This window comes from Chrysemys picta, chromosome 19 (assembly GCF_011386835.1).
Source record: "Chrysemys picta bellii isolate R12L10 chromosome 19, ASM1138683v2, whole genome shotgun sequence".
Lineage (NCBI taxonomy): Eukaryota > Metazoa > Chordata > Testudines > Emydidae > Chrysemys > Chrysemys picta.
In genome coordinates, this window is record NC_088809.1 from 15,881,192 (window position 1) to 15,893,972 (window position 12,781).

At 49.5% G+C, this 12,781-nt stretch overlaps 1 protein-coding gene across 2 annotated transcripts in view; it reads right to left on the minus strand.

Moving 5' to 3' along the window:
• The window catches only part of NCF1 (neutrophil cytosolic factor 1), a 36,526-nt gene that overhangs the window by 21,405 nt on the left and 2,340 nt on the right, over positions 1–12,781 (minus strand). The window contains exons 1-2 of one of the 2 annotated variants that reach the window (XM_008166140.4): positions 1,828–2,091; positions 11–91 (exon numbers count right to left, since the gene is read on the minus strand). In XM_008166140.4, coding sequence (XP_008164362.2) covers positions 11–91; positions 1,828–1,899 — 153 coding nt within the window. In that variant the 5' untranslated portion in view covers positions 1,900–2,091. Of the gene's footprint in view, positions 1–10; positions 92–1,827; positions 2,092–12,781 lie in introns of those variants that run through there. The other variant, XM_065573380.1, reaches the window with a different exon arrangement.

Genomic DNA, 12,781 nt, shown 5'->3' on the forward strand with positions numbered 1-12,781 from the left:
GTTGACTTACATGAAATTCATATATCTCAGTAAATTTTCGATAGACTAGTTTTTCGGTTAGATCCTGCCATTTCACCAGGAACATGTAAACCTATTGAACAACAAAGAGTTCAGATTCTGCAGTTTATTCTGTGGGACCCCAATTTTTACCGCCATGTAGAAACAATCACTGTTTGTAAACCATTTTCCAAGAGATGCCAGGTAGATAGCCTTGTTTGCTGGAGCGCGCGCGCACACACACACAGACACACACACACTCAGCATGTCTAGCTACAATCTCCAAACCTGTGTCAGTGACAATCCTCATTTTTCTCTATTCACAGAAAACTCAGCAAGCATATACAGTACAGCAGTTTGTAGCACAGGCTGGTACAAAGGACCGATTTCCTATAAACAGCCATTCAGCAGATATCACATAGGACTCCCTTGCCCCCCTCGCTCCATTCACACCACCCATGGTGCCAGTCTAGACCACCTGCTTGTCTGCTCCTCTCAAATACCCTGTGCTTTCTTCTATACTGCCCCCACAAATGGCATGCCCCCCAGAACTGATCCATGAGGCTAAAGTCTCATTCTCTTTCATATCTCTTCCCAAGAAGACTTTCTGCTGTGATGCTTAGAAGAAAATCAGCCAACTCCGTAGAGGCTCAGCTGCAGGGCAGTTGAGTAGAGGCAATATTTAATTACAAAAACCTAAAAGAAAAGTAGAACTGGTTGAAAACTCCTATTTTATTTCCATTAAAACGGTCAATTTTTTTCCATGACAATAATTCAGAATGAATTTTTAAAAATGTTCATTTTGGTTCATCAAAAAATTGAAAATTTCATCTGCGTGGAACTGTTTTCACAGAACATTTTTATTACAGCAAAACTTGTTTTCCCACCCCCAAAAAAATGTTGATTGAAACATTTCAACGAGCTCTGTTGTATACAGAGAAGAGATTAGGGATTGAAAAGGTTAGCCAGAGAATAGAAATACAAGAGAGACTGGGGCGAAACGGAGAGCCAAGAGAATTGCTTTTCCAACAGTGGCAAGTGATCACAAATTCCCTGTGACACCCGCCATATTAAAGCCGTGATGTGAGCCATGGCATTCAGTTCCAATGTGCCCCAAAGTTCTGAGTGCCCCTCATTTTGTTTCAGCCTATTACAGGGGTAGCCAACCTGAGCCTGAGAAGGAGCCAGAATTTACCGATGTACATTGCCAAAGAGCCACAGTAATACGCTAGCAGCCCCCATCAGCTCCTACCCCCTAGCCCCCAGCAGTCCCACTAGTCAACACCTCCCGCCTGCCACAATCATCTGTTTTGCATGCGCAGGAGGCCCTGGGCGGGGGGGAAGTGAGGGCACGGCAGGCTCAGGGGAAGGGATGGAGTGGGGGCAGGGCCTGGGGCAGAGCAGGGGGTTGAGCAGTGAGCACCCTCCGGCACATTGGAAAGTTGGCGCCTGTAGCTCCAGCCCCAGAGTCGGTGCCCATACAAGGAGCCACATATTAACCTCTGAAGAGCCGCATGCAGCTCCGGAGAGCCACAGGTTGGCCACCCCTGGCCTATTACAAAGATAGGAATCAGTCAAGCAGGTGAGATCTGGACCCAAACTCCCCTGACCCCTTGGGTGTTCAGGTCTGGAACAGACATTTCTAACTACAATCCAGCCTGCTGTCTCAGCTCAGGAGAGCAGCAGCATTGCCCCAAAATGTTACTTTTAGAATTTCCCTTTCAAGATATTATTTAAAATTGAAGGTAAAACAAAGCCCAGGGGAACTATACCTAAAGAAAAAAAAACCCTTCAGTTTATTGCTCTGCAGTGTAATCTCCAAGTACTTACATAATGTTGGCTTGGAAAAAACCTTTTCTCGAAGCCCAGCAGCTCAATGTGTCTGATGTACGCATCTTCCATGGCTGAGGCTGGCCCCTGTACTGAATGCTAGAATCTGGCTATTTAGCTGGTGGTAGGACAGAGCTGTTTGTCTGGACACTCACTGCTGCCCTCTCCTCCTTCTCTGCCTGTGCATCGGGCAGCTTCTTGTATCCACGCTGAAAAGGGGAAGTTGCACTGACTAGATCACCCTTAGTTTTATTAGTGGGTTGTTTCCTGCTGAGAGTCTCAGGACCAGGAACTAAATAAATCCCTCTAGGTTCAGCTCTCTCCTTCTTTCTCATCGGCAAAAGTCTGCAGAGGCCGTGGGGAGAAGTGGAGATGCTGAGAGAATCAGGATCCGGACGCCTCAAGAGGCGAGTGAGGGGGCCTGAACCCCAAAGAATAAGCAACTGAATGAACAGGCCGTCTACAATGTTATTGTGTAGAAAGAGAGGTCAAGTAAGGTCTTTGGGGAAAGCACGTGATGGTCCTTAGGAGGTGTGTGTGCCGGTTTGGGTTATGAATGTAGGCAGGGGTCCATGTGCAGAACATTGCCACGGGAACCAGGGCGCAATGCAGCATCACGGTGCAGCAGTTGGGGGAGAGGGGAGATGCAGGGAGGGGCCCCTCCCATGCTGGTGGTTGACATGAAACTAACTCCAAGCATTGAGCATTGTATAACCCAGGGAAAGGCAATGGTGGAGCATGACAAGGAAACCTGTCCTGGGAAACCAAGGAAGGAGGGCGCTTCCCCCAGTCTGGGTAAGCATGAATTACCATGGGCTGAGAGAAAGGAAACCCCTGCTATCTCTGTTACAAGGGAAGGGTTTCTTGGATGTGAAGGCAATCCAGAAACATCTGAGCAGGGGGCTGTCTGGGAAACACTGGCTCCCCACGAGGGCAGAGGGCATGCTGGGAAACTGCCCAGAGGCAACAGGTAGTTTGCGCTAGAAAAGGGAACTGAGCTAATACAGTGGTGTAAAGTCTGAGGTTGCATCTTTGTGTTTCTTTTCCGTGTAACTTGGGTTTGCTTTTCCGCGCTATTTCATCTCTGAGTCGGTGACATTTCGATTACATACACATTCCCTACGCAGCCCTGTTGTGCAATCTGCAGCCCCCCCCGGGGTCTGATAAGTTGGGGCAGGTTTTACTCCCTCAGGGGCGATGAACCAGAAGGGAAAAGTCCCAGTGTCCGGTAGTTAAGAACTCAGGGGGACAGATCTGGACTAAAAGGGCTACGGAGGACACCAGTAGGTGGAAGCCAGGGTGAGACCCTTATGCTTATAGGCTGGCTACCGGGGTCAGAGCTCTGAGCATTAGCAGCACAACATTAAGGCACCCAAAGTTACAAGGGAGAACCCCTTAGGGGTTGGGGTGATCCCCAAAACATCCCAGGGCGTAGTCGTTACATGGAGTTGCACCCCAATATCAGCAACCATGCCAAACACTTGCAGTAACAGACCCCAATGAGGGAACAAAGTACAAGGTTTATGATTTTCTTTTGTTTGTTTTGGATTAAGGGAAACAGAACACGGAAAGGGGGAAGTGAGCCCGTTAGCGTGCTTGGATACCGTGGACAAACAGCAGCGTGGGAGCGTATGTTTGAAATATGGTCCTCCCCCGGGGGAAATCAAAGGATCAAGTGCTAAGTATTTTGAACGGGAGGAGTAGAATGAGGGAGATGGACCAGGCTTGGGAAACCAGCCAGACCTTATTCCCTGAGGGCTGGCCAGATGGCAGCTCTGCAGGGACGAGGTGGCATATGACCTCCAGCGGGCAGAGCTCAGAATGCAAGAGGAGAAAGCTATCGAGAGGGCAGAGGAGCAGGCCCACCAGTGACGAATGGAGGCGATGGAAGCAGAGGAGTGAGCATACCAGCAGCTGATGGAGGCACAGAAAATGCAGCTAAGAGTGCTGGAGCAGCAGAAAGGTATTCCCCAGCCTACAGGTAATCCCCCACCCCACCCCCAGCAATCACCCAGCTGGGACAGCCTGTATAGATACTTAACTGCTTTTGTAAGAACACGCCAGGCCAGTGGCATCATTAAGGACAAATAATGGTCTGCACTGATCCCCAAAATTTCTGTAAAGATTTCCAGGTCTTCACTGCTTTGGGCCAGGAGGAAGCAATGAACTATGATAAATATAAGCAAGCTGTGCTGTTAAGGTTTCAAATTACTCCAGAATCATATCGTGTAAAGTTTGGGGACCTAGAGAAGCATGACAATATCAATCACGAGGAGTTTATGCATAAAATGTGTGATTACAGGGAAAATATGGGCAAAAACTAAAGGGGCAGAAGGGGATTATGAGAAATTGGTTGATATATTTGCCCAGGAACATTTCTTTAATGCTTGTTCAGATGAAATCAGAGCTGCCCTATGGGAAAAGCATCCTGACATAGTGCGGGTGGCTGTGCGGGCTGCCGATTTGTTTTGGGGATTGAAAGAAACCCCCAAAGCGAAGGAGAAAGGCCCAGATTTGATCACGGGAGGAAGCCAAGGCCAAATATACCCCAAACAGGTACCCCCCAAGTAACCCAGTTACAAACCTCTGGCCTAGGACGTAGGCCCAAGGAAATGCCTATACCACGCATATGAGGAGATACCGCCTGAAGCTCATGTCCTGTCCTGCCCAGGTTAACACATCTATGGTGACCTCAGGACCTAAAGGTGGTGTTAGTAAACTTTGTAAAGTCTGAACCTATGGAGGTGGACAAGATGTTCGTTGAAGATGCCCAGGCTGATGGCAGGGTATGCTATTCCCAGAGAGATATGGCTGTGCAGATTGCACTGGTTAAAAGGGAGATGGTCAGAGAGTCTGACATGCTCCCGGGGGAAAACGTCAGACTCCTCTTTATGGGAACTTGTGAAGCCACAGCACCCTGAGGCTAGGCAGAGTTGGAATGGAAGGTGGCGACATATGCTGTGACCGTGGGAATTTGGGATGGTATCCCTCCAGACTCTGGCTGGAAATGACATCATATCTGTGCCATTGGCAAGTGTGCACCCCAGAGGCCCTTTTGCCTGGCCCAGCAGAGGAAGAGACAGAGAGGACAGGGAAAGCCCCTTTGCTGGGCAGGGACACATTCCCAGAGAGGGGGCGCTGCAAAGAGCTTTTGTTAAGGGTCAGGAATAGACACTTCCCTAGAAATCATTAAGGAAGCAGTGCATAGCACCACCCCTGCAGAGGATAATAGGGAGGAGGGTAGGATATTTAAGGAAGCCCCAGTGGGAAAGAACAAGGGCCCTGAGGAGCCCTACAAACAACACCTATTCCTCCAAAAGCACAGGGCAGCGTTACTGTGGGTAGCTAACGACTGCCATTCGCTGGCCATCCAGGAGTGAAGAGACATTGAAAGGCTTAAGAGGAATTTTTATTGGCCCATTATAATCCTGGACAGAAAGGAATATTGTAAGTCCTGTGACTTGTGCCAAAAGTGGAAAAAGACGGGAAGTCTCTGCAAAGCCCGTTGCAACCATTGCCTCTCATTGGAGCAGCATTCCATAGGGTTCACACGGCCATTATGGACCATCCCCTAAGCTGCCCAGAAATGGAAAAACATACAGTACATATTGGTAGTAGTTGACTTTGCTAGCAGGTCCCATGTATTCTCTGAGTCATGGAAAAGGTGGGGGGTAAAACAATGATGGTCTGCCCCATGTCATCCAGAAACAAATGGGTTAGCTGGAAGATTTAATGGGACACTTCTATCCATGCTGACAATGTGTGTGGACAGGAAGGCAAAGGAACTGGGACATGCTACTGCCTTAACTATTGTTTGCTTCTGGAAAAGTACCTCAAGAGTCAACAGGATTCTCCCCATTTGACCTCCTGTATGGATGGAAACTCAGAGGTCCCCTAGACCTGGTCAGAGAGTCATGGGAAGGTAACATTGACTCAGAAGGGGAACCAGTGACTCTTGAAAAGAGCCAAACTGTACAAAAAGCAGGACATGGCAAAAGGCATGTGAAAAAGCCTTGATACGGGTGATTTGGTATTGGCATTAGCTCCTGTAAAAAAGCATAAAATACAGGACTCAGGGTCCCTTCGAGGTGGGAGAGAGACTATATGAACTCATGTACCAGGTACAGAAACCCTATGACCAGAGCTTATCCCAAACTGTCCATAGGAACAGACTGAAAGTTAACCATAACAAAGCAGCTCTGGTAAACATGATATGCTGTGCAGATGAGGACCACAAAGTATATTGCCTCTCCTAGACATAATGTCTGAGCGTAAGCGGAGGACTTCAGAGACCATTCATTTAAGTGAAGGTGTAATGGGGTGGCACCCACCCCCCACGATCGCCACCTGGCTGGGTGCACGGCTGCACCGCTCTCGGTTTTGGGAGACCCTGTCAGTGGTTTCAGTGACTCAGCCGAGTCCCACAAAGTCTGTAGGTAACACAAACAAAATGAACCCCTTCCTGGGTAAACAGTCCAACAGAGACCTTCCTCCTTGGAGGCAATGATTTTGCCCTCTCTGGGTCTTTATGGCCCCAGCTCTCCAACTGGGCCACTAATAGTTCAGATCCTCTTCCAGGGGTGTGTCAAAGTCCAATATTCAGGCCGCTTCCCCAGTGGCTAATCGTGGAGAATCTGGACCCACCTACTACTCCATGTCCCAGCCCAAGGAACCTATGAATAGCAGCCACCCGCTGCATCCCTCTGATCACTCACGATGCTGCTACATTTCCCTGTATCACTTCTCTGCAGCCCCTTCACCTTCACATATGCTTCACCCTTACCGAAGAGCATACAACAAGTCCCAACAGCCAGCCAGGAGCTCCCTCTTGCTCCCCTGGTCCCTGCCAGCAACTGCTCTGTCTGTGGTTCTGCAGTCCCCTCAACCCACCAGGAACGCCATGCATGCTCCTCCAGCTCCAGGCAGCAACGGACTCTGGTCTCCACTGCAGCTTCTTTTATACTAACCTGCAACCCTCTAATAGGCTAGTCCCTGCCCTCGCAGCCTCTCTAGGCCACTTGGAGGACTCAACTCCTTTGCTTCTTTCTGGGAAGGGGTGTGGTAGGACCCTGATGTCTCCAGCAGGGGACCTCTGAGCCTGCTACTCCCCGCCACAGAAGGGTTAACCCCAGTAGAGAAGAGAGGAGCCATGGCTGTGTTACAAAGCCAAAAGATGTTTTCTAACAAACCTGGTCTCACTCACCTTGGAGACCATCACACTAACAGCGAGGAGCCATGCCCAGTAACTAGGAGAATTTACAGGAATACAGACATGGAGTTGGTACAGTTCTGTCAGAGACGGGGAGAAGTTCTGCTCCCAGGGTACCCCATAGCCTTAAAGAGCTCGAGGAAACCGCTCCCTGCCTATGAAATGTCTTTAACACACTAACTGATCTTGTTTGACAAGCCTGTTGGTGAAGACGTAATGCCTCCAAGGTAAAGGATTTCAGAGGAGGCTGGTAGATCCAGATTCAGTTACACAGGTGTAAAACAGGGGTATCTCCACTGAAGTCACGCTGTGTAAAAATGCAGATTAGAATCTGGCCCATCTTCAGAGGCAGGGGCAGGGGAGGAGTCCATGTCAAAAAAGAAATGGGAGAGGGATGGAAAGTGGCAATGAGTTTGATCAAGAAATAGTCTGCAAAATTTCTCTCTGGGTCTAGATCTGGATGTCTGACACCCCCAAAGTGCATGTGGGGAGAGGGATGCTGGGATCCACAAGGGCAGAAATTCTGGGTTCAGATTTTGAACCACTTCTCAAAGCTCAGGCATACTTAGATTGGAAGTTGAAGCCTATTCTCCAGTCTGAACATACAACTCGCTTGGGAGAATTATCTGCTGTTAAATCCAGCCACAGCCGAGATTTTTCATTTCCTCAAATGTCTGGGACTGGCCCTGTGGGTCACACCATTCAAAGCACAGCTGAATTTGTGTCTGAAGAACTGACATGATTCCTTGCCTTGAACGTTCATGATGATTACCTTCTCATGAAATTTAAGCTATTATTGGATGATGTACTTGAATGGGGTGGGGGGGAAGGGGGTCTAGTCTCCTTTGTTCTCCCACCGAAGGGCTGGTCCTTTTTATTTTAATCTGGGTTTAGCACCTAATGGCCAAAAATGGAAGTGGAAAGAAGACAGAGCAAGAGAAGAGAAGAGTGTGGATAGATGGTGAGAGGTTGTGGAAGTAGGCGGGTCAGCATGGACAGGAGCACCACCAGCTTTTTTGCCACCCTAGGCGGTGGACAGTCCCGCTCCCGAAATGCCGATGACGACCGGGGCGGCCGAAGATCCGGATGCTGCAGTCACTGCTCCCCAAATGTTAGTGCCCTAGGTGACCGCCTAGGTCACCTAAGGGGTTGCGCCGGCCTTGAGCAGGAATAAGGAACGAGCCGAAGTGTGGAGGGGATGAGAAGGAATAGGAGGAGAATGGAGAGGTGACAAACGGAGGAGTGAAGCCTCTCTCTTCTGTTCCTTTTCCAGTCTTCTCTTCCTATCCCTTCTCTTCTGAAAAATCACCTCCTTCAATTCTACTCATTTCTCCTGCTCTTCTCCGCCTCCGGAAAGGGTAATTTTATAAAGACACCCTTACTTAAAACACACACACACATGCAATGGCTCATGACGCTGCAGCTGGGAGCTGTAATGTTTGGGGCCCATTAGCTTAGGAAACGCTAGCATTTTGATTTAGAAGGGCAGATTTGGGTCTCCAACCAGCAGCTGCTCCGAGCTGAAATTCCATGGGCTCTAAGCTATGCGAGAGCCTCAGTGCCAGGAAGGACTAATGAAAGTGGGAGATTTCTGCTGGCTTGAGGGGCTTTCCAGACAATCTGAGCGCAATGGGTCCATGTGATCCCCAGCACCGGGATAATCCTACAGGTCATCCTCATGCCTGGCTATTGTTCTCAGGCTTGGGGAAGGGGTGAGAGAGGACATTGCAGGATCATGGGATAGAGCAGCTGTTTCCAGCACTGCTGGACTGTGTGATATCAGACCTCAAAACAATTTGCATCATCTAGCATTGGAGGTTCCTCAGTATTCATCATCATCATTCTCACCCTCCAAGAACAGGCTGAGTCACCGTCCTAATTCAGCCTGGCTTTCCTGGTGGGAAGGATGTGAAAACATAGTTCCATTAACATTGGGACAGTCTCCGAAAGTTACGCAGCCTCCGGAGGGCACGATGCAACATAAAGATTTCAGAGGCATTTGTCTAGAAATAATGCCACTAGTCAGCAAAACTGCCACTCCAAACAACGCACCTGACCACACCACGGATGCTGTTAGAGGTAAGAGTAAGATGTTCAGGCTTTTCCCTCTGGCAGTTTCAAGGAGGTAAGGTTACTCTGAAGAAAAGCAGGAGTTTGCTGTCTTTAGCCTGGACTGGACTTCAGTGGGCTTTGGATCGGGCTAACTCAATCATAGAAGATCAGGGTTGGAAGGGACCTCAGGAGCTCATCTAGTCCAACATCAACTAAATCATCCCAGTCAGGGCTTTGTCAAGCCGGGCTTTAAAAATCTCTAAGGATGGAGATTCCACCACCTCCCTAGGTAACCCATTCCAGTGCTTCACCACCCTCCTAGTGAAATAGTGTTTCCTAAGATCCAACCTAGACCTCCCCCACTGCAACTTGAGAACATTGCTTCTTGTTCTGTCATCTGCCACCACTGAGAACAGTCTAGATCCATCCTCTTTGGAACCTCCCTCCCTTCAGGTAGTTGAAGGCTGCTATCAAATCCCCCCTTACTCCTCTCTTCTGCAGACTAAATAACTCCAGTTCCCTCAGCCTCTCCTCGTAAGTCATGTGCCCCAGCCCCCTAATCATTTTCGTTGCCCTCTGCTGGACTATCTCCAATTTGTCCACATCCCTTCTGGAGTGGGGGTACCAAAACTAGATGCAATACTCCAGGTGTGGCCTCACCAGTGCCGAATAGAGGGGAATAATCACTTCCCTCGATCTGCTGGCAATGCTCCTACTAATACAGCCCACTATGCCATTGGCCTTCTTGGAAACAAGGGCACACTACTGACTCATATCCAGCTTCTCGTCCACTGTAACCCCTAGGTCCTTTTCTGTGGAACTGCTGCTTAGTCAGTCGGTCCCCAGCCTGTAGCGGTGCATGAGTTTTTTCCTTCCTAAGTGCAGGACTCTGCACTTGTCCTTGTCCTTCCCTCAGCCCAAACCAGCGAAGCAAAACAATCGCCTCCCTCCACCCCCTTGGGAAGAGCTCCAAAATCCTCACATGGACCGAAGCCACTGGACTCACATGAGACACCCTGCCCTGAACACGCAGCATTCACATGCCCAAGCCACAGGGTGTGCCGCCTTCTGGTTTCATTTCTTACTGAGAGATTTCATTAACGATTGGCCTAAACAATGGCACTGACTTCCCTGGTTCCACCTGTCTGGAAACCAGGTCACCTGCAGCCATGCTGGACCTTTCTTGGCCTTCAGTAGAAGATTCTTCAGTTTTGTAGAGACATTTTTGTCTTTAAGCATTTCCTGTCACCTAATTTAAATATGTTGGCCAATCTCTTGACTTCAAGGTAAATAGAAGCTTCTCAGTGGGCTTTTTATGGACCCTACACAGCCCAAGTGAACCTTGCACTCCAGAATCATAATAATTCAATGCGGGGGAAAGTGTGTTTGTCCCACAGGGGAACATCCCTATGTAAACTACACAGCGGTGCTTTGTCCAGACCAGCTTTAGGTAGCCCACCAAACAAGCCACAATACGAGATCCCTGACGTGATATACCAGTTAATGGCTGGGGTTTTGTAATTCAGGCTAAAGGAAAATATTTCTGGTTTGGGGAAGAAATCAAAGATCACAGCAGGCTTGATGTCAAGGTAAGGAAGGGGTGAGGAGCTGAGTGGAACGAGTGAGCAGAGGTTCTCAGTGAAAGTTGCTAGCAGAGGGCCATGAAAGTAAATCCTTAGAGTTGGTAGCTAAAAGGGATTTTATTGGGATTCTCCTGTGACTGTGATTTTTTCCCCGAAGCTCAAGGGAGTTTGACTCAGGCCTCTCTCTAGTCTATGGTTCACAGCCTTTCCCATGTGGCATCAGCAGGGCCTTAGGAATTTTCGATCTAGAAATGGTACTTTTCTGGCCCCCAGCTCCATAGCCTCCAAGCACCTCACAATCTTTAATGTCTTCAGCCTCACACCAGCCCTCGAAGGCCAGGCAGTGCTCGTCTCCCTGTTGCAGATGGGGAACTAAGGGGCATATAGGCTCATTGACTTACCCAAGGTCACACAGGGAGCCTGTGGCAAAGCAGAGCACTAAAGGCAAATCTCCCAAGTCCTAGGCTAGTGCCCTAACCCCTGGACCATCCTTCCTCTCAGTTTTCCACATACAAGTCTATTACTATGTGTACAGCGCTAGTACCTAGGAACACCGGTCCTGGGCTCCACTGATCTAAGCCCCACACAAAATCCCTACCCCAGATGGCTCACTAGCTACACGTCAGATAGGATGCCATAAGTAAATGAAACACACACACTGAGCAGGGGTGGTTGGGAGGATGCGGTAACAATAAAAATCTGCAACAGTCCGTCTTTTCTCTCCAGCTGTCCACAGATGAACCAACCGCAGTCCTGCTGCAGGAACTCCCCCAACCATTTTTTCACCAGGTGGGAAGGAATAACAGGGATTGTTCTGAGGTGAAGGATAAAGAACGTCCCTCAGTCCTGCTCCCTTCCATATCCACGTGATATTTTATGCAGGCTCTAGAAGGGGGTAGGGCGCTTCAGTGAGAGTCTGTGCAAAACTTCTTCCTGCGCTTCGTTTCCCTGGGGCTAGGGATGAGCACAGGCCAGAGGGATTCCACCAAAGGGGAAAATCCAAAAGGCTCAGCTGCTCTCAAAAAGCCCCTGGTGCTGAAACCTACCCACCTCCTCGGGCTGCAGTGCAAGCCAGAACAAGCAAAAAGCAGAAGCAATTTTGCTGATGTTGCAATACCGAGAACTCTCCTTGCCCCGGGAGTTTCAAACCTGCACCCCATTTATACAGGACCTCGGCGCCATCCCATTTGTCCTCCGACGGGAACAGGGCTCTGGCTGACTCCAGTGGCAAAGGGCAGGGCCACCCGAGGGATGACTCCGTTTTACATTTTAATTTGGCTTCAGCAAATTTACAGCCTCAAACAGAGAAAGGGGAACTGAGAGCAGACGGGTTTGATACCAGGCCTGCGCTGACATGCTAGAGAGAGAACATGGTGTGTGTGTGCTGTGTGTCCAGAAACACCCCACCTGGCTAAGGCAGGGCATCCCAGAGGAGTGCCAAGAAACGGGGCCAGTGCCAGGAATGGGCTACACAGGCAGCGACCTAGGGCACAGAGTTTTTAGGGGGAGCTCTTGCCCAGACCTTCCCTCCCATACCAGCTAAACGAGCCTGACACTTTAAGGGCATCTCCACATCTCATCCTTGGGAGGTGCCCCTAAAAATGTCAGCCATGGATCTAGCCAGCCTTGCCAAATTCTCGCTCCAATCCCCACTCACTAGATACTGCTGGGGTTTAACACCAACATCAATTGCAGTGGCCATCCCCGCCAAGAAAACCTGTATATGCCACCCAGAGCAGCCCAGATTCCCATGTGCTCTGCCCACAACGCCAGACTTGGTACCCAGCCCAGTTCTTTTCCCTCCTCCCACCTCTGTGCCCTTTTCCAGGCAGCACCTTACATATGGGATGAACTCCTAATGCCAGTTCAGTTGGCTACCTGCCTCTCTTCTCCAAGTCCACTCTGCTGCCCTTCAAGCAGCGAGCACAAAATCATCAGGATAAAAACCCCGACAGTTATTCTGTCTATCTGGGGCTGAGGGGGTGGGGGGGTGTGCACGCTTACATGGCCCCCATTACTGCAGTACCCAAGTACCTCACAAACTTTAATGCATTTATCCTCACACTACTTCATGAGGCAGGGCAGTGCCATCATCCCCATTTTAGAGCTG